This window comes from Parathielavia appendiculata, assembly GCF_033297405.1.
Source record: "Parathielavia appendiculata strain CBS 731.68 unplaced genomic scaffold N657scaffold_1, whole genome shotgun sequence".
In the NCBI taxonomy this organism is placed as follows: domain Eukaryota; kingdom Fungi; phylum Ascomycota; class Sordariomycetes; order Sordariales; family Chaetomiaceae; genus Parathielavia; species Parathielavia appendiculata.
The window spans coordinates 1,039,388-1,061,531 of NW_026944220.1; the positions used below are offsets into that span (position 1 = coordinate 1,039,388).

Below are 22,144 nucleotides of genomic sequence, written 5' to 3' on the forward strand. Positions count from 1 at the left end.
GTCCGCGTATTTGTCTGGACATCATCGATGGACAAGCGAAGACGTGTCATCTCGCATCATCCCCGATGGATCCTCTGTACTCCGTATGTCTCTGCAGCCACGGCAAAATAAGGTTGATTCTCAGCAACACCACTGCATATGTACGGATATGTACGGATAGGGGTATCAAAGCAGCCCAATTACCGGTACTCTGTACTCCGTATACGCAACAAGCTGAGCGATGACCCGATGCGCTCATGGACCCGGTTGCCGCATATGGTAGTATTAGTGTCCAAGACGCCAGCCATCTAGCGTTATCTGGATGATGAGTATCGCGGACTCTCAGCCTCAGCGAAATGCAGATTTGAGAGTTGCATCGATCCTGAAGTGACGTACGCACGGGACCCAGCAAGGCGGTCTGGTCTTGGCGTGAACGTCACCCTTCCGACTACCCGACAAGATGCCCAATGTGGGGGTCATTGAGCAGGAAGCATAGAACAGCTCAGCGTCTCATGCCGGCCGCACCACATACAAGGCATGTATCCGTACACTACTAGTAGTAAGGTAGGTAACCTGGTGGGAAAGTATGGGTGTGGGAGAGCACTTGGACTTTGTCTCTGAGCGCCCTCCTGGCGACGGTCAACTGAATCCCTGGTCCGTGTCCAAGGTGTGCAGTCAAGAATGATGAACGTGAAATTCAGCAATCATGACATGGGGAGAGACACGAAATGAGATGGGGAAGGTGGGGAAGAGAAGCAGTAAGTATATGACAGAATCAAGGAAAGGGGAATGAACCAAGAACTCTTGACCAGTCACATAATAAGAATTTGGCAACTCAAGTTGCTTCCTGAGTCTCTTGTGCAGAGCATATATTCTGTACTTCAGGAGAAACAAGCGGTTCAAACTGTATCGTTTGCTTGATTTGTAGAGGAAGTTTTGGCCGCTCGCCTGGCATTGGATGGATATACCTAGGTACTATGGTATGTTTAGCTCATTCAGAGAGCCCAACCCCTCTTCCTTTGGGGTAGACAGCATCCATAGAATTGGCCAATCGATGCCGGAATGAGGCCGGCCTACAAAAAGTGTTCCTCGCCTGTTCCTATCAAGAGAAACGGGAAGTGCAAGAGAAGTCTCAGGTTTGCCAGGCACCTGCATGTGAGTACCTTAGCTCTCCATCCAGGATCAAACTCCGGGCTACCTGATTAAGGCTTCAATGTTGCCACATGCATGCTCAGGTGAGCTCTACACCCGTGGACGTGTAGGACTGAACTTGATGCTGCCTTGACTATGGCCATGGTGCAGGCCCTACGCGGTCGAAAGTTCGATTATCGGCGTGTTCATCCAGATCGGCGATCGCAGACATGACCAACATTTCCTCCTCACCTACCTAGAACACCTACCCAATTATTTAAGTTATCCAAGCTCACCAAGGCAACCAGAGCTAGCCCGCCTTTCATTGCTTTTTGGTGTTTCGCCGGATGCATGCTACCCCGGGCAAAGACAGACCTGGCGAGTCGGCTGGCTGCCGGGTTTTGGTGCCCTCCGCCACTGGCACTCCCTTCCACCGGACGACTGGTGCCGGGCCGCAGCTGGTCATGCCGGGAGGGGGCGAGAGTGGAGATGCGGCAAAGTCCTCGAGAACCGCCTCGCTGGGAAACGAAGCCTCCGGGCGCACCATGACCCTCTCGAATGTTATCGAGTACCGGGATTTATTACTGTAGTTATTGGCCTTGTCGAGTCTTGAATGAGGGGCAGCCAGTCGAACCCTTGCAATCAACCCAGGTAAGGTGGATGCGCCCGTGCGCCTTGCAGCGCGTGTGAAGGGCAACAGTCACCACTGGCCACCCATTCCAGCATCGCTGCAATGCCATCTGACAAATTCGAAGACTCGAGGGAACTCAGCCTGGTCATGTTCGTTTGCCTCGATATCCAAGCAACTCACGCCAGAATGCCGCATGACGGCGTTGGCTCACTGAGAAGGCATTTTGCTCGCTCGTGATCGTGCATTGGCCAGTTGAAAGAACCTGCAGACAGTGCAGAGCTGACGTTCGAAGCGGCCGCTGACTGGCGTCCGGCAGTGTTTCCGTTTCGCTGCCCCCGGCAACCACCATCCACAGCCCACCGCGACCCCCTCGTCTGGAAGGGTCTTCCACACCACGGGGCCTGCCGCCCCGTCGTCCCCTCAACCTTGAACCGACCCGCTTTCTGCTTCGTTCGCGTCCATAGCGTACATCTTCGTCCGAACCACGCGAGGACCTTCGCGTCTGCCGCTACTCGTCTCTGCTCTTCCGATGCGAAAACAACGCGCCGCCTCGCCCGTCTCGATTGACTCTTGTTGCCAGCGTCGCCGGTCCGTCGCCGCGGAGCTCGACCACCGACTGCACCCCGCCGTTCACCGTGGATCCCCTCCGTCCCGATGGATCCCGCTAGGGATTCGCAGCTTACTCAACGTATGCCTACCCTCGTTGCTGCAGCGCGTCAATGGCGCATTGCTGTGTCGCTTGCCTTCCGGGTAGTAGCGATTCATATTGCTGACTGGGCCGACAGCAACACAAACCGTCGTCGACCCAAGGCGACTGGGCCAGCAAACCTCGGGCTTTTCGGACGAAGACATCGCAGACATCATATGTCTCCTCCTGCCATACTCGGAGCCTGCGCGCCAGGAGGTGAGGAGGATTGCCGCTGAGAATTCACAGCATATGGTGGGGCGAGAAGATGTCGACGACCTCAGGCTCGATTACACGCGGGAGGACGAGTCGCGCAATTTCCCCGGCATACATTCTGATGTTGGCGAGAACCACATAGCCCTGCGCTTCTCGTCCCAGGTCAAGGATCCGTCACAAGGCTTCACCTTCGGCAGGCACCCCGCTTTCTGCGACATCTGCCTCCAAAATGACCCGCACCGACGCCTGAGCAAGGTACACTTCCGCATCTACCTGAACGAGCACGGTGTGTTGATGCTTGAGGACATGTCGACAAACGGGACCGTGGTCGACGAGGTGCTGCTCAAAAAGAAGGACAACCCGCGCTCCGAAACCATGAGAACCTTAGAAAGCGGGTCCAAGATCAAGATCCTCATGCATCAAGCCGCCCTAGATATCGTCTTCTTGGTTCGGATTCCAATCCGCGATGGGCCATGCGAGGAGGAGTATAAGCGCAATTTGGACGCCTATCTGGCGAACCAGGCGCTCTTTACCGCTGACCCCGGTGCAACCATTGTTCCCGAGCCGGGAGGGCACGTAAGTCTTCTTTCCCCCGGCGCGGACGCCTATCTCGCGCTGACGAGCTCAATCAGGTGGATATATTCAAACCAAGAGCCCCAAGACCGCCGGCTGCCCTTGGCCGTAACACAACGAATGCCGTTACAGCCCTTCGAGCCCAAACGGCTGACAGCCGTTCGAGGCAGAGCAAAAGTACGAGGGACGCGCTTCCAAGGCCGTGGAACGGTTCGAACAAGTACAATCGCGTGTGCGAAATTGGAAGAGGTGCTTTCGCCACGGTACACAAGGTAACGATGAAGTTCGATGGACGTCCGTACGCGGCAAAGGAGCTGGACAAGCGCAAGTTCATGAAAAACGGCGTTCTGGACCAAAAGGTAGAGAATGAGATGAGGATCATGCAGCGGGTCAAGCACGTAGGCCATCCCCCTTCTTCAGCACAACCTGGGAATGCAATGCTCACACTTCAGCAGCCGAATATCGTCGAGTACATTGAGCACATCGACTGGGACGACAGGCTCCTCATCATCATCATGGAGTTCGTCGGCGGGGGCGATCTGGGCAAACTGATTGCAGATAACGGCCCCCTGTCAGAGAGCGGCACAAAGACGATGGCGCGACAACTGCTCGATGCCCTCGGGTACTTGCACGACATGAACATCACACACCGTGATGTAAAACCCGACAACATTCTCGTCAGCTCGCAAGCTCCGTTTGTTGTGAAACTCACCGACTTTGGACTATCCAAAATGGTTGACAACGAGCAAACATTCTTGCGGACCTTCTGCGGCACGCTGCTCTACTGTGCGCCCGAAGTCTACTCCGAATACGCCGAGTACGACGACCACGGTCGCCGCCATCCACGCAACCGCTACCGTCGTCCGAATACAGGCCAGAGATATGATCATGCGGTTGATATTTGGTCATTGGGCGGCGTTCTCTTCTACGCCCTGACAAAGAAGCCGCCTTTCCCGGCCAGAAACGGCGCCAGCCACTCTGAATTGCTTCACCAGATCATGACCAAGCCGCTAGACGTCTCGCCGCTCGTGGAGGCGAATGTTTCTGACGAGGGAATCGACTTTATCTGTCGCATGCTGGACCGGAGGCCCGAAACCAGGGCAACGGTGGAAGTTCTTCAGAACCATCCGTGGATTTCCGGCTCCTTCACCACCGTGGCGCAATGTTCTGAGCAGATTGCTGAGGAAGAGCTCCATGTAAACGCCTCCCAGTTGAGTCTTGAAGACACACAGAGGAAACAGGCCGAGTGCCGGGAGTTGCGTGTACCGAGTGACGATGAGATCTCAGACGACGAGGACGTGGACTTCGACAAAGACGGACTTCTCAGCTACGAATCGGAAAAGGAAAACTATACCTTTGGGCCCAATCACCATCCCCACCGTCTTTTCGGCGAAGTCAATTCCTCAGCAGTAAGGAGTTCTGGAGCCATTCCAGCAGATCGCCTGAACCTGCCAATATCGGCGGCCAGCTTTGGGTCCAACGCCACCACGGAAATCCTCGGCAACGATCTGGAGATCAAGGACAGTTTCGAGTCTGAGGACAGTCTCACTCCTCGGCAAAAGTCGCAGAAGTCGCAGGCCTCGTCGGGTGGTCTCCGAGCCTCGGTTCTCTCCGCTGGTCAGAGCAGGTCGGTCGACGAGCTCAATAACATGACCTTTGACGTCGCCTCACAGAGCCTCGGGGGCGCCGAGTCTATACTCGAGAACCTCAATATGAAATCCCGCGGCGTATCCCTTCTCCGCTCGCATACCACGGGCGATTTGAATACCAGCAAGAGGAAGCCTTCGTCGGACGGCAGCGAGGAAGATGAAGTTCCTGTCACAGAAGATCGTCGGGGGCTCAAGAGGCTTCGGTCCGAGACCGAGGCCAGGCTTGCAGTCGATAAAGCCATTGAGAATGGCGAGTACGAGTTGCTTGCGCAAATGCCGTCCATTATGAGGGCTCAATCCGGGCGGCAAATCGACAACCCCGTGCACAAGTCAACCTACTGGTCAGCCCAGGACAGGAAGACATGGCATCTAGCTTATCCGGAGATGACGCAGCTGCAACTTGACGCGTTCAAGCTGGCCGCCTCGGCCAGGGATGAGGAGTTTGGCCCAGGCAAGACGCCCTTGTGGGATCTAGCCATGAAGTATTTCCCAGCATCCAATTGCGAACGTCGCCGCGTTGATTCAGGCAAGCCAACTCAGAACGGCGGCGCAGAGAATGGTATGATACCATCCACAGCCGCTCCCGACGCGAGCATCCCAGCTACTCCGCCAGATTCAGACCAAGGAGGCATCGCTGAGCTCAAAATGCCCATGCATTCCGATCCCGGAAGACCGGTAGTTGCCTGCCTGCAATCTGCTCCAGGATCCGCCATCCCCTTGGTTACGATCCTGATCACAGAGTCGATGGTGTCATGGGGCAGAGCAACAGAGAACACACGTCTGTATGCTGTCAAGAACGACCTTAGAGTGCCCAAATATGCATTCAGGATCCTCCTATGGAAGCCACACTACGATCCGGCCAAGAATTTCCGGCCATGGAACCGCGTGCCAGAGGTGGATGAGGATCTCTTCCACTTCTACATCTCGACCAAGGCGACCGCGGGCATCTACGTCAACGACGTCCACCTGCCCTCGGACGACGCGAGGAACCCCAGCGGGCCATCCAAGTTCTGGATGACGCTGTACGACGGCGACCGAGTGTCGGTGTGGCAAACGCCCGACGGGAGGGTCAAGTCGGAGCTCATCTTCCGCTGCGGCTGGGGTGGCAGCGCCAAGCAACGCGCGACGAGCGTCGTGCCCTCGTCGCAGTCCGACTTTGCGCCCGAGGCGGTTGCGGCCAGGTTGGACGAGGTGTGCGCGCGGGCGGAGCGCAAGATGCGCGGGCTGAGCGAGCACGACCTCAAGATGGAGGAGGCCAACCATGACGTCGAGGAGCGCATGCGCAGCGTCGACCGAGAGAGGCAGCGCTCGCGTGAGTTCGAGGCCCGCCGCCTCGAGGCCTGCCGCGCGCTGGGGATTCGTAGGGTCAGTCCCGCGCCGGGGGTAACGCTCGGCGAGGAATCGGCTACCCAGACCCCCTGGGCGTCGTATGGCACAGGTGGAAGGACGGTGCCGAATTTTCGCCATGCTTCGCCGAGTACGCTCGAGTTGTTGAGGGCCGCGAGGAGGGGTTAGGTTAGTGACGAGTCTGTTCTCCTTCTCTTTCTTTGGACAGCCTGCGGATACTTTTTCATCTATACCCCCCTGCTCCCCTCAGAGTACAGTTTCTTGATGGCAATACACGGCTTCTCTTCTGAGATTCTTCCATTTGTTATAGAACGGTTGCTCTGTCCTTGCCGGGTATCTGGGGGTTTCTGGAAGCGAGGAGTCTGGACGCTGTTTTGAGGAGTCAATCTGCTGAGCATGTATTTGGCATCTCGTCTCGTAACCTGGTATCGTTCCATTTGCGTTCCTTTCATCACGGAGTTGGAGCAGTCAGGGCCATTCTCGGGCCAGTCAAAAGCCGATTCGGGAATGAGAGAGTGAGAGAAAGACAGGATCGAAGCTGAGACTTATGACATGGATAGGGGAAACAAAAGCTGGGGCATGAAGAACAGGTGTATCTGTCTGGTTGTGGTTGATGGAGCCGATTCACCGTTTCCGTATTCGTTTTTCGGATTATCTGGGATGATGGATAGGACGATGGGACTGGTCGGAGTTGAGTTCTGATTTATGAGGGCGGTGGTGATATGGTTCTCGTTCAGCCGTTTGTCAAGCGCAGGGGGGCAAAGCAATCTAAGGCATCCATCATGTATGTTAGAGGGATCGGGTACCGTATACATCAAGCGTATTCATTGTTCGTTTACATCGCAGCAGTCACGGTGTGTAGTATGTGTATGTAGCCTTTCTTGGCTACTTCGGCCAAGATGGCGCTCCTATTCACCAGGCTGGAGTGGTGCGGCCGTCGTGATGCCCTGGAGTAAGTAACGCCAGGTGCGTCTTGTGGTCCCAAAAAGACGGCTGTGTGGACAATTTGGCGATGGCCGCGTGGTATTTGATGTGGTGTTCGGCGAAGGGGAAGATGGCAACAATCCCACGGTCACTACAGGTATCGCCTTGCCCCTGACAATCATCAAACCCCCGGCCTTCAACGACATCGCTGGCCGATGGGCGATCACTGTTTAGCCAGTGGGCTCAGAAGAGGTATGGAAAATCAACACGTATTTCTCAGTTATTGTACCTTAAGCTAGTCCCAGCCCGCAATCTTACAGCTAGCCATATGATCCGGGCTCTAGTCAGCCACAGTCTTCGCATCGCCGTATTATTTTGTCCGCCCATTTTCCCCGGGCAAATAGTTGACTCTTTGCTGTTGCTATGTTGAAAACATGAATGTAGGTTCTCGACTGAACCGTGCCGAAGCAGAGAATAACATCCCGTGTTTGGGGAAGAAAGAAAAAGAACAAACAAGCATGAATTGACAGGAAAAGAAAAAGTTCATGAATCGATCAATCAAATTCATCAAGCCTTCTTCGCCGCCATGCTCCTGGTCTTGCCCTTGCCGGCTAAGAGGTTGACGTGGCCTTCCTCAATCTCCTCGGCCTCGTCCGAGTCCACCTCCCATACCTGCGCCTGGGCAATATTCGCGTGCGAAGGGGGCATGTGCTGATGCTCAGAAGAAGCAGCCGCCGTGGTGGTGGCGGTGGTGGCGGTGGTGGTGCACCCAGCGGGGCGAGAAGCGCAGTCAAAAGTGCGGGAGGAGGAGGCGTACCGCGTGTTATTGTTGCTGTTGTTATTATCCTTGTAGTCGCCATTCGAGCGCGGCGCGGCAGCAGCGCCACCATCCTCGTCCTCCTGAAACATGTAGGCGGTGGCGAAGCCTGGGAAGGAGTAGCCGCCGGCGGTGAACGTCTGCTCGGCTTTGCCCTCCTCTGAGGCCCAGTACCTGTCCGAGATGCCCATCGGTCTGAGCGGCGGCGGCTGCTGAGCCCGGTGGTGGTGGTACTGCTGCTGGCCCTGGTACTGGGACTGCTGCTCGGGCTTGGGTTGGGCCTTGCCACGCGACGTGTGGCCGCTTTTCAAGGTGAACGGCTCGGGTGGGTACGATGGCACATTGGCACACTTGCGCATGTCCTCCTGCTGACCATAGCGAGGCCGGTGCTGCTCAGGACCCGGACGAGCATTCTGACGCTGACTAGTGTCGCCAGAAGTAGTGGGAACTGCCGCAGTACACGGGGCAGGCGTCTTTCCACGGGCGTGGGGCTTCAGAGTTTGGCCGCCCGGCTTCCGGGACTCCTGGTGAATTTTGATGCTGCCAGGGTCAGCCTGGGCAGCGGCGGGGGCCGTGCTGCTCGACCCGCTCGAGCCACCCGTCGTTGGGCCCGACGGAGACGTCGCGGCTGAGTCGGCCTGGAACTCCTCGCGCGATGAGGTCGGCGTGATGGCGTACGGGCTGCTCCGGCGCTGCTGAAGGCTCTCCCGGAGAGGATCGTGCGTCGCGGCCTCGACGCCTTCGGCGGCGTCCATCTCTTCGTAGTACACACGCAGCCGGCGGATCTTGTTCTTCTTCTCCACCCTCATCATACACTGTCCACAAATCTCGTTCCAGGGCGGCAGTTCGCCCGACAGAAGCTTCACATGGTACTCGTTCGAGCGCAGCGTGCCACAGCTGGAGCACCACTCTCGCTCATCAACACGGGCCTCGCTCTCCGCAAGCCGGCGGCGGCGGCCGCCATTGCGGGCGCGGTTCTTGATTCTGGCGTTTCGGAAGAAACGGCATTGGGTGCAGAGGCTGGGTCTGGGCCGCTTTCCGGCTTTGATTGGGTAGTGGTAGTGATACAGCTCGGACCGAAGCTGCCCACAGCCGTAACAGAGATGCTGGTCGGGCTTGGGGTCGTCGCCCACTTCATCTTCCGAGTCGACATAATCTTCCGAGAGCTCAGACTTGGCAGCATGCTCCTTGCTCTTCTTGCCGTTGGCCTTTGAGGAACGTCGAGAGAAGTCGATGATGAAGCGGTATCGCTTCATCACCCCACGCCTGGGCTTTGGATCCTCTGCTTCATCATCGGCCTCCCAGTCGACCTCCTTGGTCCTGTTGGAGATCGTCAGCAAAGCGTGAGAATACGAAAACATCGATGTTGACTGTCAAAGCCCCTGATGAACCATCTTGAACAACACACACAGAGGGAGGAAAAGCGGCTGATGAGAAACACAGCACAGCCGGGTTCATCTTGCCATTTTCTCAAGAAATCGCTTTTTGAAAGGAAAAAAGGAAAAAAAAAAGGAGAATAATCGACTTACACGATGAACTGCATCTTGCTTCCCCAGAATCGAAGCTCGCTGACTACACTGCTGAAATGATCCGTATACCAAACAAGCTCGGGGAGGTAGTGTTGACAGAGCCGGCAAGGAGACGAAGCACAATGCCAGAGAGAGTTGTGAAAGGGCAGAAGGAAGAAGGTCGGCCAGAAAGGCAGCCCAGCAAGGACGCTTGTTCCTATTCTGGTCAGACCGTGTGAATTGGCTAGAGCTCTGGGGCTATATACCGTGTTGCACTGTAAGTTGCACCGTCTTGCGAGACGCGTCTGTGGTGGTGATGAGATGGAAGAGGGCGGAGAGGTAGAAGGTGGTGTTGGTGGGCGGGATATGGTGTGGGAAGCGAGCAGAACAGAAACAGCACAATAGCAGCCACATTCTATTCACGCTGCGTGCTGGTATTGACAAAAAGCAGACGCGTCTCGTTTGAGTCGTCGATGTCCCTGTCGCCTCTCCGGCACATTTGTTCACTTAGCAGGGCTGGTGCTGGCTCAGGCAGATTCACCCTGGCAATTCTCTGCCAGACAATGGACTTCAATCAACGTGCTTTTGCTGTAACCTGCAAACCCAGCTCATTTTCCCGGACCATATATTGCAAGAGAAGAGACAAGGAAATCAACTCTAACATACTTCTTTATACATAGCGTTTGCTCTGGGTGATTGAGGCCTCTTAGTCCACCCGGAGGACCCGCGGCCCTCTCTTCTTCGTGACCTTCTTCTTCTTGTGGCCCCGCTCAAAGGCGGCCGCTGATGAGTGGTCGCGGCCAAGGTTGTCGAGATCCTTGACCTTGTAGATCCGGATGATCCAGTTCTCGCTCGTGAATGCCTCCTCCAATGTACTAAGGGTAGGTCCGACCTCAGGAAGTCGGGCGCCCCGCATGCGATCCACCGCTTGCCCGGCGGGGAAGAGGTTGTTGTAGTTATAGTAAGACATCTTGTACCTGTTTGATCGGTCAGTTATTAGTTGCTGTCATGCAACAAAAGATAGCAGCACTCACATCAAGCTGTTCTTCATGGTCTCGGTGGCTTCGCCATCGACGCGATACTCACCCCGAGGGGTAAAGAAGGCGCGCTCACTGACCTCCTCGGGCCAGATGCCCTCGGCGATGCGAACCATCCACAAGAACTTGTTGATATCGTCACCAGAGTAGCCCAGGAGACCACCAAAGACAACCAGAACATAGTCCACCTCGTGCTGGCGCATGATCGGGTAGCTGACCTCCTCGCTCGAGCTCATGGCCTTGCCCACCGTCGCAATGTGCGTGTTGTTCCACGTGTTGTTGTCGACGAGTGTTGGACGGTCAGCCATGCCACCAATCTGGTAGCCGTAATCCCACCACGACATGATCTTGGCATCCTCGCGCGTGTTCTGGCGCAGCCACTGGTAAGCCTCGCGGTAGTCATCAATAATGTGCTGGCTCCCATCGGGCAGTCTGCTGGCCAAGACAACCGAGGGGGACGAATAGGCATTCGACGTCACCCATGTGCAGTGCAGGACGAACAGCAGAAGGTAGACCGCAAGGGCGCTGACTATCATGCCCTTGCCCCAAGTAGTGTACACGCCCACCACTGGCTTGTTGGTCGCCTTGAGGCCGGATTTTGCCGCCTTCTTCCCTTCGGCACCCTCCACGGCCTGGTTCTCCTCGGGTTTGGGCGATTTAACGCTGAGGTAGGTGTCGAGAAGCGCCGAGACGGCAATCGCAGCGGCAATGCAGACCACCGGCGTGAGCGTGAGCATGAGACGGACCATGACACCGGCAAAGTAGCTTCCAAACAAGGCATAGACGACGATGAAAACATGCTCGTCGGCAAGCTGCTGGAAGCAAAGGTAGACGCCAACAGGGAACAGCCAGATCAACATGTTGAGGTCAAAAAAGAAGGCTGGCCACGCCGTGGGCTGGTGCTCCGACACGGAGGCGATGATGGGGATATGGATCTTGGCGTAGCCGGTATCGAAGAGCGAATAGAAGCGACCGCTCCATGGGGCAATGAAGCCTGCGCTGGTGGCAATGACCAAGCCCAGCAATCCTAGTCCGAATGCTGCGCCGGCGAAGAGCCAGAGGAATGTCTGGAATTGGCGGCTCGGAATTGCCGAACGGACATAGTCAAGGAATGCGAGAAGCTGCAGGAAGCCGAAGATGCCTGCACCGTGTGTTAGAGGACTAAAACTTTCGCTTACAGCGCAGTACACAGATGACTTACCCAAGGCAGGCATGTGCTCGCTGGTCTTAACTGGGAGGAACCCAACGAAGGGAATTTGCATGCTAGCCAGCGTGCCTAGCGCATACCAGGTGGTGTAGGCGACATAGAGCCGAGTGCTGTAGCGGCCCATGCAGACGAGGACGAAGGCATGCAGGGGCAAAAGGCATGTAATGAAGGCGTAACCACCCCAGGAGGCAACCATGTAGCCGTAGAAGAGGGCGCAGAGAGCACCCCACAGCATGGACCCCTGCTTGAGCGCCTTGATCCAGAGGTAGAAGGTGAATACGAGTAAGAAAATGGCGATGGCCTCGTTGTCGTAGCTCCCCGCAACCGATCGAGAGATGTAGCCAGGCGCAATCCCCATAAACAGGGCAGCGAGAAGTCCGGCAGACGGCGACGGTGTCATCTCATTCGTAAGCAGATAGGCGGCGATAGCGGTAAGACCCGAGAAGCCGGGCGCCAGGAGAACGCAGACATTCCGGATGTCGACGGGGATCGTGAGGGCTCGGAGGGCATGGTAAATGACGCCGCTCGTCACCATGAGACCAGGGTAGAGGGTACCGCCTGTGACACGGCCCAGGGGGTGCCATGTTCGGTCGTCGAACCAGTCCCAGAAATTGTAGAAACCATTCGCGACAAGGTATTTGGTGGCGCGGAAGTTGAACCAAGGGTCGACTGGTCAAATGTCAGTACTTATCCCTTTACACGGTGGACCGGAGGACGCAATGGACGAGGAGGGCGATGAGATACGGACATTCGTGGATGATACTCTCGAATCCTGCAAATAACAAGATCGGGTTAGCAGAAAAGGAGCTCTGAAAACAAAAACCCAGGGACATTGGACTGCTGCAGGATCACGAGCATGGCAGTCTTGAGCTCTGAAATACCCAAGGATTGCCCCCGTCACCAAGCTTGGGAAGGGCCACGTACGAATCACCGAGAATAGACGACTTGCAGTTGCGGCGGCAACGATGAGGGCGAGGATGATGACTCGCAATAAACTGCGAGTACTCTTGCCCTTCCCCGCGCTGGCGAGAACCTGAAGCGGATCGGCCGACATGGTGGCCTTGGTTGTGTTGTGGTGCTGCCTCTCACCAGTTTGGAGTGGACAAGCACGGCTTTTGGAGAGGACAGTTTGGAGCTTGCGCTATAATGCGTCCAGGGGTCCGCCTTGGCGCGCTTGATGGGAGTTCAGACCCACTCAGCCCTGTCTTCGGCGCTTCACCGCCCGGCAGAACTTCGACCGCGATGGGAGGGGTGAGGGAATGTGATGTAGAGAAAGCGAAGGCATCAAGAGGTCCGAATCCGCTTGCTCGGTGTTACAGGCAGGCGTATGACTTCCGAGACATTTGTCTGTGTTTCCATTCCACTTGCTCCCTACCTTACCTTATCTGAGTATGTGTCCTTCCCTGAGAGGGGCGGAAAGGGTTGAACGTTCTTTCCCTACTCAAAATGCACCCGTCGGCTAACACCAAGATCACATGTGGCTATGCAAATCCCAAATCAAATGAAGGTTAACAGAGGCAAGAATCACACCATGACCGTAACGGGCAACTGTATCGTTATTTGGCGGGCATACATGGAGCTGGACCTGCCTGCCGCCGAGTTGGACCGCGTTCGCTCATGGCAATACACCGCCGAGACCCAATGCCAACACGCAAGGCCGGCAGCCATCGCCATGGCCAAGTCACCAACGAGAATCGGGTCTGATGGTGGGTGTTCAGCGCAGCGCTTTCATTCGGCAGTGGTAAAAGATACCTAGCCGGGACCGAGAATTCATTGACCTCGTATAACACCCCAAACCCTGAAAGCAGAATCCCTGGGATGATGCAATGCGTCGAGTGCCAAAGTTTTAAAACCGCGCCGGAAGTGCCCTAGATACAACCATCCCATTACCCACGCTAACGCCTCTATGCAGCCTAGACGCCCAGTCAGCCATGAATTCCCATCTTTGTCGACCGCGGCCGAGACAAATTCTCTCTCCCAAGCCGTCCCTCAAGTGGTTCGTACCTTAACGGCGAACTTCCGCTGAGGGAAGTGCGTTTGGCGCTTCTTGGTCTTCTCCAACACTCTCGAGGCGTCCTCCTTGGACAGGCGGCGGCGGATGGCACGGGTCTGCTTGGCCCGGAGGTCAAGGGGGAGGTACTTCTTGTTCTTGTAGAAGAGGCGGAGCTGGGCCCGTTGCTTCGCGTTGATGACGGTGAGGACACGGGCGATCGACTTGCGGAGATCGTGGCTATTCGAGATAAGGAAATTCCATGTCAGCAAAACGCTGCCCTCAGCAACACGTAAAATCTTTCCATTTTTTGCAATTCGGCCGTGGAGCGCTCGGATTCAAATCGACGTACATCTTGGTGAGCTTGGTGCCCGAGGAGACGATCTTCTGGATGCGAAGCTGGCTCAGCTCCGTCTTGAGCTCAGCAAGCTGCTTGGTGAGCTCGTCCTTGTTCTTAGACCATAATTGGCCCGCCTTGACCTTGCCGGAAGACTTTAACATAATGGTCAGCAGTTGGACGCCAAAGTCGCAAGTTTGACGTCGGTGTGTTCGGGAAACGAGGGGTGGCAACCGAGGCCGTGAGGTTGGAAATGATGTGATGGTTGAACTGGGTGTAAGATTAACCACAGCGTACTTACCATTGTGAAAGATGTTGGTGTCGAGTCAAATGGGCGATGGGCGACGATTCCTTTGACAGCGACGGGGTCTTCGGTCGTTTGAAGGGAACAGCCTCTCCAAGCTGGCTCGCGTCCTCACAAAATCTGACTGGTGTGGATGCGTAAATTGCCAGACAGGGCGGAAAACCCTACAAGAGAATTTGGTCCGTGCACCGCGTTGTGGCACTCCGGCTTCGAGCCAGGATCTTCCCGCAAGTTCCGAAAGCGGTTAGCTTGGGGTTTGGCCTTTTCGAACTTGCGCACAACCGGCGGCTCACTCATTTCAAAATCTCGAGCAGCGACAAGTCAAGACGTTGACGACCGACCAACGATTTTTACTAATCCACCCAACAGCCAAAGCGCTCAAGATGTCGTCGTCGGCAGCTCCTACGACTAAGACCTTTGGCAAGTCGTCTCGGACGATCCCTCACCCGTCCGAGAAGGCTCAGAAATGGTACCCTGCTGAGGACGAGGCCAAGCCTCGCCAGGTACGTGGATGCATCCATCTTCTGAGTTGATTTACGGTGTTTCGGGGGCTTGGAGGTTGGGAGTTTGGGTGGGACTCGACTATGGGCTGGCTGGGCTGGGCAGAAACGTACTTTGACTCTATTTTAGAGCGGAGGCAGCAAGAGGAGGGACTGAGGATGAGGAACTGGTCAAGGGGAGGATGGGGATGCCCGGGAAGAGATGGATATGGTGTCAATCGAGCTTGCGATCTCTGGCACGAATTCGTTCTGACCTTGGTTCGCTATCAGGTCCGCAAGGCCGTCCGCCCCTGGGGTCCTCGCAGCTCCCTCCAGCCCGGCACCGTTCTGATCCTGCTCGCTGGTCGGTTCCGCGGCAAGCGTGTCATTCTTCTCAAGAACCTCGACCAGGGTGTCCTGCTGGTCACTGGGCCCTTCAAGATCAACGGTGTTCCTCTTCGTCGCGTCAATTCGAGATACGTCATCGCCACATCCCTCAAGGTCGACCTGGCTGGCATCGACGAGGCCAAGCTTGAGGAGATTTCCCGGCCGAAGTACTTCACCGCGGAGAAATCTAAGGAGAAAGCCAGCGAGGAGGCCTTCTTCAAGCAGGGAGAGAAGCCCCAGGTACGACTTGGAATCCGATCTGGGAGCGGGGGCGGATGAGCAGCCGGACTGACAAGATGCATAGAAGAAGGAAGTCTCGAGCAGCCGGGCGGCTGACCAGAAGGCCGTCGACAAGGCTCTGATTGCCAACATCAAGAAGGTCGACATGCTCGCCAGCTACCTTGCCACCTCTTTCAGCCTCCGCAAGGGCGACAAGCCTCACCTGATGAAGTGGTAGAGGGTTGGTTAGCAGGGCGTGGGCGTGATGGGTGGTCGATGGCGCGGTTTACGGTTATGGCTTGGCCAATTGCATTTGGACGTTTGACGGTTCTCGGTCCATTACGGCGTCTGTAATGAGGGTTTACAGTCATCAAGATCCCACAATCACCGGGCTCTTCACAGGATCGGATATCCATGAACAACAACTGGGTTTCGGAGCAAATGGGGATGCCGCTGGTGATTTGTTCATGGGATAACCGTGACTTTGCGCTGGATGGCAGGGCAAATACAACCAGGCACAACAAAGACAACCCCGAATCTAGTGCGAATTAGATCACTGGAGACACCAGGGGAGATGAACAAGAAGTACATCGAGCTCAATACCGCGGAGTTCCAGATTTCATGCTCAGACTGTTGACGATACGAGACCGATGAACGCGCACCTTGCTGGCTGAGTCAGGCCCTCAAGGTTGTTGCTCTGACGCAAGGTAACAACTGCACCTGCCCCCGTGCTTCGACAGCTGATTGGGGCCTGGAATTGCATCTACAGAAGCGCAGGTACTCACGTAGATGGCCATGCTGCCGCCCTAACGAATAAATATACCAGGTAGGTATCTACACAAACACCAAGTACTCAGGACCACGGCTTCAATCCAAATCGCCGATTCCTGGCAAGCCGTTGCAGACATTCACTTGATGCTACCCCTAACCCTGAGCTTGGGTACTCTGTGACGCTAGGTTCCGCAATGAGACGCCACGGCGTGACCTCACAAAGAAACAGACACAAGTGGATCAGCTCAACTTTCCAGGGAGAAAGAACCCTTAATACGGCGACATCGTCGCTTCGGATGCTGTAGGTTTCTTATACTCTCTCTTGTTCCTCGTCATTGCAGGCAGCATGGCGACGACGGCAGGTCAGGGCTGGGCTCAGCTGAGGCAACAGGCCCGGTCGTTGGAATCACAAGTAGGTTGTCCCTCAGAAGATGGAGGTTATGTCGGGAAGAAGGGGGATGAATGAGCAGCAGTGTTGACGTTGACCCTTTGCTGCAGACCGAGACATGCCTCCAGACATATTCGCAGTTCTCTACGCAAACAAATATCCCTCCAAAGCCGACAGAAGAAGAGAAGAATGCAGAAGCCAAAGTGCAGGAGTTGCTAGACAAGGCAGGCTTACAAAAGGTTCCCCTACCCAGATGCCCCCATGATAGCTGACCATCTCTTCCCCCACCCAGCGCGAAACCGTCGTCGCACAGCTAGGCCACCTTCTCGACTCGGAAACGACGCTCACCTCGTCGGCGCTCAAGCAGAACAACCTCGCGCTGCTGCGGGACAAGCTGTCGGACCACCGGCGCGACCTCGCCCGGCTGCGAAAGTCGATCCAGGAGGCGCGCGACCGCGCCAACCTGCTCGGCAGCGTGCGCGACGACATCTCGGCGTACCGCGCGGCCAACCCGGCTGCGGCCGAGGCCGAGTACATGCTGGACGAGCGGGCGCGGCTGGACCGCAGCCATGACGTGGCCGACAGCGTGCTGAGCCAGGCGTACGCCGTGCAGGACAACTTCGCGCTGCAGCGTGAGACCCTCGCCAGCATCAACCGACGCATCACGCTCGCCGCGAGCCAGGTGCCGGGCATCAATACGCTGATTGGGCGCATCTCGGCCAAGAAGAGGCGGGATGGCATCATCATGGGGTCGTTTATTGCCTTGTGCTTCTTGGCGTTTTGGTTCTTTCTGTGAGCAGGGAAGGTTCGGCATGCCTGCCCGGGGGAAAGAGGGAGCATCACGAGCTTGAAACGTTGAGATACTTGGATAATGCTGGTTCGCGGCTTTGGGAAGCATGGCTAGGTCGGCGTTTAAGGAGTTTGGGGAACGGCTGGATGGTTATCGCTAGGCACAGCCGCAGAAAGAAACGCATTTCTAACGTACATCACCACCTATATCGCTTTTACACAAAGCAAGGATGAGTGGCGGCGTTCTATTCAACAAGACCATGGGTATCACGAAACTCGACCAAGTCGCCCATACCATGAGCTACTTCTCAGCCACGTTCTCGACCACTTTCTTCGCGACTGGCTTCAGAACAAAATGCTCCACGACCCCTTCCTTCTCTATCTCGCTCAGTATCCTCCGCACCCCCTTCACCAACCCCTCTCTCTCCTCGGGCTCTGCAGTCCCACTGCCGGCCCAACGTATCCTGCACTGGTGGTCAACCAGATAGGTATACCCGACCTTGCCGTTCAACAAGCCAATCGACTCGCGAATCTCGTCCGAAATGCCCCTCCTCACGATAAAGTACTTGTCCCAGTTCTCCCTGCCGATCCGCCGGCGCAGAGAGCCCATAAACAGCCGGATCAGCCACGCCTTGAGCATGTCCTCCTCGACATTGACCTGCACCAGCTGCGCGCGCCCACCGCTGGTCCGGACCACCTCGTGCAGCGCCGGGTTCTGGTCAGGGGCGGTAAACGACTTGGCCTGGTTCTCGGCCCACATGCCGCTGAATACGGAGACGACCGAGGCGCGGCCTTCCAGGAGAGGGGTCGTGTCGGCAGCCTTGGCGGATGGGGACTTGGCAAGGGTGCGGCCGTGTAGGTTGGGGAAGTAGAGGGAGAGGTCGGCGCGGAAGGGGCGCGGCGGCGAGAGGAAGGTCTTGCCTTCGTGGAACTGGAGGTTGCGCCAGTCGCGGAAGTAGGGGCGCGAGATTTTGTTTTTGCTGGTGCGGGTCGTGTTAGCATGGTGAGTGTACTACGGAATGGGGTAATAGGCGCCAGGTGCGTACAGGTACTCTCGGCGCTTCAGGTGCTTCTCGTAGTTGGTGAAGTCCGCGTGGCGCTCTTTGAGCGTTCGGTTATCCTTGCCCGTGTTCTCGCCGGCGCTTGGGGGGTAGTTCATGCCAATTGGCCTTGCCAGCGGTGTTGGCGTAAACTCGGTAAGCTTCTTGCCAAATGATCGGGGTGCATGGGCGAGCGGACCCTCCGCGAGGCCTGCATCACCACTCCCGGCCGGGCCCGGAGATGGGCCGGGTGTCTGTTTCGAACTGGTCGCGGCCCCGGCGGGCGGCCCCGGCGGCTTGTCGGCCAATTGCCGGTAGGATACGCTAAATGTGCGCCATTGACAGAGGAAGCAAGTCGCTGGCCGAAAGACTATCCGGATGCCCGTCCGTGTAATCATAGTGCAAACAGGGCGTCGCAACTGCAAGACGGATGTCGGCGTTGGATGGTGACGGAGCTCATCCCAAAATTTCCGTGCAACTCGATAACGTTTTGGACCCACTTTCACCCGCAACCCGATCACGCTAGCGCTTCAGGGGCCCCGCAATGTTGGTCCGGAGTCTCGGGCAACCTTTGCTCAGGGTCAAATGCTCGGCTATCCGCGGGGCACCTGTGCCCCTGGACAGCTCGGCTTCTAACGTCATTCAGCAGGGTCATAAGCCGCAGCAAGCCATGGCCCTGAACCGCTCGTTGTTGCCCTGCCCCTTGGGATCGTTCGTCCCAGAATGAATTGAACTTGAGATGTGACCGCTTGCAAACCTCGACGCTGGTGTTAGCTGTCGTCCTTGTCCACTATGTTCTGGAGCCACAGTTCCCGCGCAGTGCGCCAGCAATGGCGCCTCTACAGAGGTCTAAGTCGGCGCGGTGCAGTCTCGATGATCTCCCCGCTGTCTCCGCCATCCATGGCACGCGCATTGCATGCCGCAAGGCCTCTTCTGGCGGTGAAGCCAGTGCTGCTCGCTGATATTGGAGAAGGTATGCAGAACCCCGTCCTCCTCAGCGTCTTCACATTTAACTGACCCTTTGCTCCCCCAAGGCATCGTCGAGTGCGAGATCATTCAATGGTTCGTTGAGCCAGGGGCGCGTGTTGAGGAGTTTTCGCCTCTGTGCGAGGTCCAGAGCGACAAGGCTTCGGTAGAGATCACCAGCCGCTTTGCAGGCGTCGTCAAAAAGCTACATTACGAGGCCGGCGAAATGGCCAAGGTCGGCAAGCCGTTTGTCGACATCGACATTCAAGGGGATGTCAAGGAGGAGGATGTGGGCGCTCTGGCGCCGGTTCAAGCACTCGAAAAAGAGACGGAGCCGAAGCCAACTCAGGCGCCAGTACGTCCTCCAGCCGAAGAGACAGCAGCATCACAGGTCGCCATCTTGACCGAGCATGAGACCCAAAGCACACCTAAGGGCCGGGGAAAGCATGCCACGCTCGCAACGCCCGCAGTCAGGCACTTGTCAAAGGAATTGAGTGTCGAGATCTCAGAAGTGAATGGCACAGGAAGGGATGGGCGGGTGCTCAAGGAGGACATCTACAAGTTTGTGGAAAGGAGGAAAGCGCCGTCTGCTCCAGCATCAGCCACTCAACCACCGGCGGCTGCCGCCTTCACATCACCAGAAAGGTCGACGACAGAGGCGCAGCAAGAGACACCAATCGCTCTCACCCGGACACAGGAGATGATGTTCAAGACCATGACGCGTTCCCTCAGCATTCCCCACTTCCTCTACGCCGACGAGGTCGACTTCACTTCGCTCGTCGAGCTCCGTGGGCGCCTGAACAGGGTCCTGTCCAAGTCAGGCTTGAGCGACAGCCAAGTGGGCAAGCTCTCATACCTACCCTTCATCATCAAGGCCGTGTCCATGGCCCTCTACAAGTACCCGATCCTCAACGCCCGCGTAGACGTCGACAGCGCCAACAACAGCAAGCCAACCCTCGTCCTGCGCAGCCAGCACAACATTGGCGTGGCCATGGACACGCCCTCGGGCCTGCTCGTTCCGGTAATCAAAAATGTCGGCAGCCTCAACATCCTGGGCATCGCGGCCGAGCTGGCGCGGCTGCAGACGCTCGCCACGGCGGGCAAGCTCTCGCCGCAGGACATGTCGGGCGGCACCATCACGGTCAGCAACATCGGCAGCATTGGCGGCACCTACCTGTCGCCCGTCGTCGTCGAGCGCGAGGTGGCCATCCTGGGCGTCGGCCGCATGCGCACCGTGCCGGCCTTCTCGACGGTGCCCGGGGAGGAGGACCGGGTCGTGCGCAGGCAGGTGTGCAATTTCAGCTGGAGCGCTGACCACAGGGTTGTTGACGGGGCGACCATGGCCCGCGCTGCCGAGGTGGTCAGGGCGATTGTCGAGGAGCCGGATGTCATGGTTATGCACCTGCGCTAAGCCGGAAAAGGCCCGAGCGAGCGAGCGAGCGAGAGAAAGAGAGAGAGTGTGTGTGTGTGTGTGTGAGAGAGAGAGAGAAAGAAAGAATATAGAGTACGCTGCTGAGTTGAAGGAGTGTGGGAGGGAGAAGGTCTCGAGGTTTACTTGCTCCGAGTTGGGCGTGAAGCAGGATAGGGATGAGGGGCAAGTGTTTGGCTGAGAGGGTGGCGCGGTGAAGCGCAGCAGGATTCATCCGGTCGGCCGTACTCGCTCGCTTAGCCCGGTTATAATGTACGCAAGCTGTTGCGGTGTTTTATTTCGAGACGAGTGCACACTTAGACACAGACAAAGCAGGCAGGCTAGTTCTCTGGTTGATTCATAGTAGCCATTTTCTGATTTTTGGGTGCTCACGAGTCAAAAGTTTCACAAGTATTCGTACCACGTCCCGTTAGCTTCAGAACATGTTCCCTTTTCCTCCTTTTTCCGGCAGGCGACATGCGATGATGAGTCTCTTTCTTGCTTTTCTGTCATGCAGCCCAGACGACAAAACCTGCAGCCTGCAGCGTCCCGTCAATGGTCGCCCGCGGCCTCGTGATCCCCCACTTCTGGCAGCCGTTTCGAGCTCTGAGCCGTCCTCCCCCCAAGCCACGACCCGCCTTTTTGTTCCGAAACCATTCCCTTTTTCCTGTGGTCTTGTCTCTTTGCGGTACAGAGTAGGTACACAGCAGTACCAGGATCGTCACATCAAAAATACTGATGTCGGGGAAGAACCCAAGGGTGGCCGCTGTCAAACATACCCGGTCTTCTTGTTCCCCCACCGCGCGATATTTGACACTACCCAAGCCCCCAATCGGGGTTTACAGGCCCCAGGGTTATTGTGTCTGTTTCATCGTATCTTCCGTCCTTAACTGTAGATATTAGCAGATGTTGTGCCAAGGGGGAATGTGATGTGAGTATGATGTGAGCCACGACGGTGGCCCCAAGAAAAGCAAGCGACTGCCCCCTCTTTACACGCCGAGGCATGACGGCCTTTTAGAGGCCATAGTGTGTAAAGCCTTGACCGGTCGAGCGCGCCGGCGCGGCGGTGAGGCATATGTGGGAGAGCGGGATATGTGCGTAAATTGCATGATGGCTGATCCTGCGGTTGGAATTGTTGGAACGGAGGGTTACTTTCACGCTGACACCAAGTCATCATGACAACAGCATGCTCGGCAGTTGTTGGTTACTGCCTTGCTAAAGGGAGAGAGAAAAACAGCGGCATGCACGGTAAGCACAAATGATGTCTAGTGCAAGGCTACCCTTTCTGTGGTGAGGGGATTAAAGGAGGTGAGTGCCAAGAATAGGTGTGCCTCCTTGCTCACCAGGCAACGAAGCGGGCGT

At 56.6% G+C, this 22,144-nt stretch overlaps 8 protein-coding genes across 8 annotated transcripts; 4 read left to right on the top strand and 4 right to left on the bottom strand.

Moving 5' to 3' along the window:
* Window positions 1–2,395: 2,395 nt before the first annotated feature.
* On the top strand, window positions 2,396–6,379 carry N657DRAFT_561261 (Pkinase-domain-containing protein; the record flags this gene model as incomplete). The annotated part of the gene is made up of 4 exons (XM_062788050.1): window positions 2,396–2,429; window positions 2,527–3,218; window positions 3,275–3,613; window positions 3,671–6,379. The coding sequence occupies 4 exons, from the start codon at window positions 2,396–2,398 to the stop codon at window positions 6,377–6,379; spliced, it is 3,774 nt and encodes a 1,257-aa protein (XP_062652147.1).
* Window positions 6,380–7,702: 1,323 nt separating this feature from the next.
* N657DRAFT_629496 (uncharacterized protein) lies at window positions 7,703–9,495 on the bottom strand (the record flags this gene model as incomplete). The annotated part of the gene is made up of 2 exons (XM_062790891.1): window positions 7,703–9,272; window positions 9,482–9,495. 2 exons carry the CDS (start codon window positions 9,493–9,495, stop codon window positions 7,703–7,705), a joined length of 1,584 nt encoding a protein of 527 aa, XP_062652148.1.
* Window positions 9,496–10,020: 525 nt separating this feature from the next.
* N657DRAFT_19448 (glycosyltransferase family 66 protein) lies at window positions 10,021–12,908 on the bottom strand. Its single transcript, XM_062786167.1, has 4 exons — window positions 12,453–12,908; window positions 11,699–12,373; window positions 10,495–11,638; window positions 10,021–10,437 (listed from the first exon to the last, which is right to left on the bottom strand). Exons 1-4 carry the CDS (start codon window positions 12,535–12,537, stop codon window positions 10,167–10,169), a joined length of 2,175 nt encoding a protein of 724 aa, XP_062652149.1. The 5' UTR covers window positions 12,538–12,908; the 3' UTR covers window positions 10,021–10,166.
* A 576-nt stretch (window positions 12,909–13,484) lies between these two features.
* On the bottom strand, window positions 13,485–14,437 carry N657DRAFT_638841 (uncharacterized protein). Its single transcript, XM_062791660.1, has 4 exons — window positions 14,333–14,437; window positions 14,047–14,186; window positions 13,709–13,934; window positions 13,485–13,617 (listed from the first exon to the last, which is right to left on the bottom strand). Exons 1-4 carry the CDS (start codon window positions 14,333–14,335, stop codon window positions 13,609–13,611), a joined length of 378 nt encoding a protein of 125 aa, XP_062652150.1. The 5' UTR covers window positions 14,336–14,437; the 3' UTR covers window positions 13,485–13,608.
* A 236-nt stretch (window positions 14,438–14,673) lies between these two features.
* Window positions 14,674–16,042, top strand: N657DRAFT_638843 (uncharacterized protein). Its single transcript, XM_062791661.1, has 3 exons — window positions 14,674–14,838; window positions 15,106–15,441; window positions 15,506–16,042. The coding sequence occupies exons 1-3, from the start codon at window positions 14,719–14,721 to the stop codon at window positions 15,656–15,658; spliced, it is 609 nt and encodes a 202-aa protein (XP_062652151.1). The 5' UTR covers window positions 14,674–14,718; the 3' UTR covers window positions 15,659–16,042.
* A 495-nt stretch (window positions 16,043–16,537) lies between these two features.
* On the top strand, window positions 16,538–17,375 carry N657DRAFT_676178 (V-snare-domain-containing protein; the record flags this gene model as incomplete). The annotated part of the gene is made up of 3 exons (XM_062795878.1): window positions 16,538–16,603; window positions 16,690–16,818; window positions 16,872–17,375. The coding sequence occupies 3 exons, from the start codon at window positions 16,538–16,540 to the stop codon at window positions 17,373–17,375; spliced, it is 699 nt and encodes a 232-aa protein (XP_062652152.1).
* A 98-nt stretch (window positions 17,376–17,473) lies between these two features.
* N657DRAFT_685934 (uncharacterized protein) lies at window positions 17,474–18,853 on the bottom strand. Its single transcript, XM_062796807.1, has 2 exons — window positions 18,415–18,853; window positions 17,474–18,348 (listed from the first exon to the last, which is right to left on the bottom strand). The coding sequence occupies exons 1-2, from the start codon at window positions 18,804–18,806 to the stop codon at window positions 17,670–17,672; spliced, it is 1,071 nt and encodes a 356-aa protein (XP_062652153.1). The 5' UTR covers window positions 18,807–18,853; the 3' UTR covers window positions 17,474–17,669.
* Window positions 18,854–19,079: 226 nt separating this feature from the next.
* On the top strand, window positions 19,080–21,210 carry N657DRAFT_638846 (uncharacterized protein). The gene is made up of 2 exons (XM_062791662.1): window positions 19,080–19,381; window positions 19,443–21,210. Exons 1-2 carry the CDS (start codon window positions 19,309–19,311, stop codon window positions 20,783–20,785), a joined length of 1,416 nt encoding a protein of 471 aa, XP_062652154.1. The 5' UTR covers window positions 19,080–19,308; the 3' UTR covers window positions 20,786–21,210.
* Window positions 21,211–22,144: the final 934 nt, after the last annotated feature.

Excerpts from the sequence above, each read along its gene's own strand:
- N657DRAFT_685934 (XM_062796807.1), bottom strand. The coding sequence starts at position 18,806 with ATGATTACACGGACGGGCATCCGGATAGTCTTTCGGCCAGCGACTTGC. Across the intron at positions 18,349-18,414 it reads CTGAAGCGCCGAGAGTACCT|CAAAAACAAAATCTCGCGCC; the intron begins GTACGCACCTGG and ends GACCCGCACCAG.
- N657DRAFT_638846 (XM_062791662.1), top strand. The coding sequence starts at position 19,309 with ATGGCACGCGCATTGCATGCCGCAAGGCCTCTTCTGGCGGTGAAGCCA. Across the intron at positions 19,382-19,442 it reads GCTCGCTGATATTGGAGAAG|GCATCGTCGAGTGCGAGATC; the intron begins GTATGCAGAACC and ends TGCTCCCCCAAG.
- N657DRAFT_19448 (XM_062786167.1), bottom strand. The coding sequence starts at position 12,537 with ATGTCCCTGGGTTTTTGTTTTCAGAGCTCCTTTTCTGCTAACCCGATC. Across the intron at positions 12,374-12,452 it reads CGAGAGTATCATCCACGAAT|TCGACCCTTGGTTCAACTTC; the intron begins GTCCGTATCTCA and ends ACATTTGACCAG. Across the intron at positions 11,639-11,698 it reads CGAGCACATGCCTGCCTTGG|GCATCTTCGGCTTCCTGCAG; the intron begins GTAAGTCATCTG and ends CACACGGTGCAG.
- N657DRAFT_638841 (XM_062791660.1), bottom strand. Across the intron at positions 13,935-14,046 it reads GGCACCAAGCTCACCAAGAT|CCACGATCTCCGCAAGTCGA; the intron begins GTACGTCGATTT and ends TATCTCGAATAG.
- N657DRAFT_638843 (XM_062791661.1), top strand. The coding sequence starts at position 14,719 with ATGTCGTCGTCGGCAGCTCCTACGACTAAGACCTTTGGCAAGTCGTCT. Across the intron at positions 14,839-15,105 it reads ACGAGGCCAAGCCTCGCCAG|GTCCGCAAGGCCGTCCGCCC; the intron begins GTACGTGGATGC and ends GTTCGCTATCAG. Across the intron at positions 15,442-15,505 it reads AGCAGGGAGAGAAGCCCCAG|AAGAAGGAAGTCTCGAGCAG; the intron begins GTACGACTTGGA and ends CAAGATGCATAG.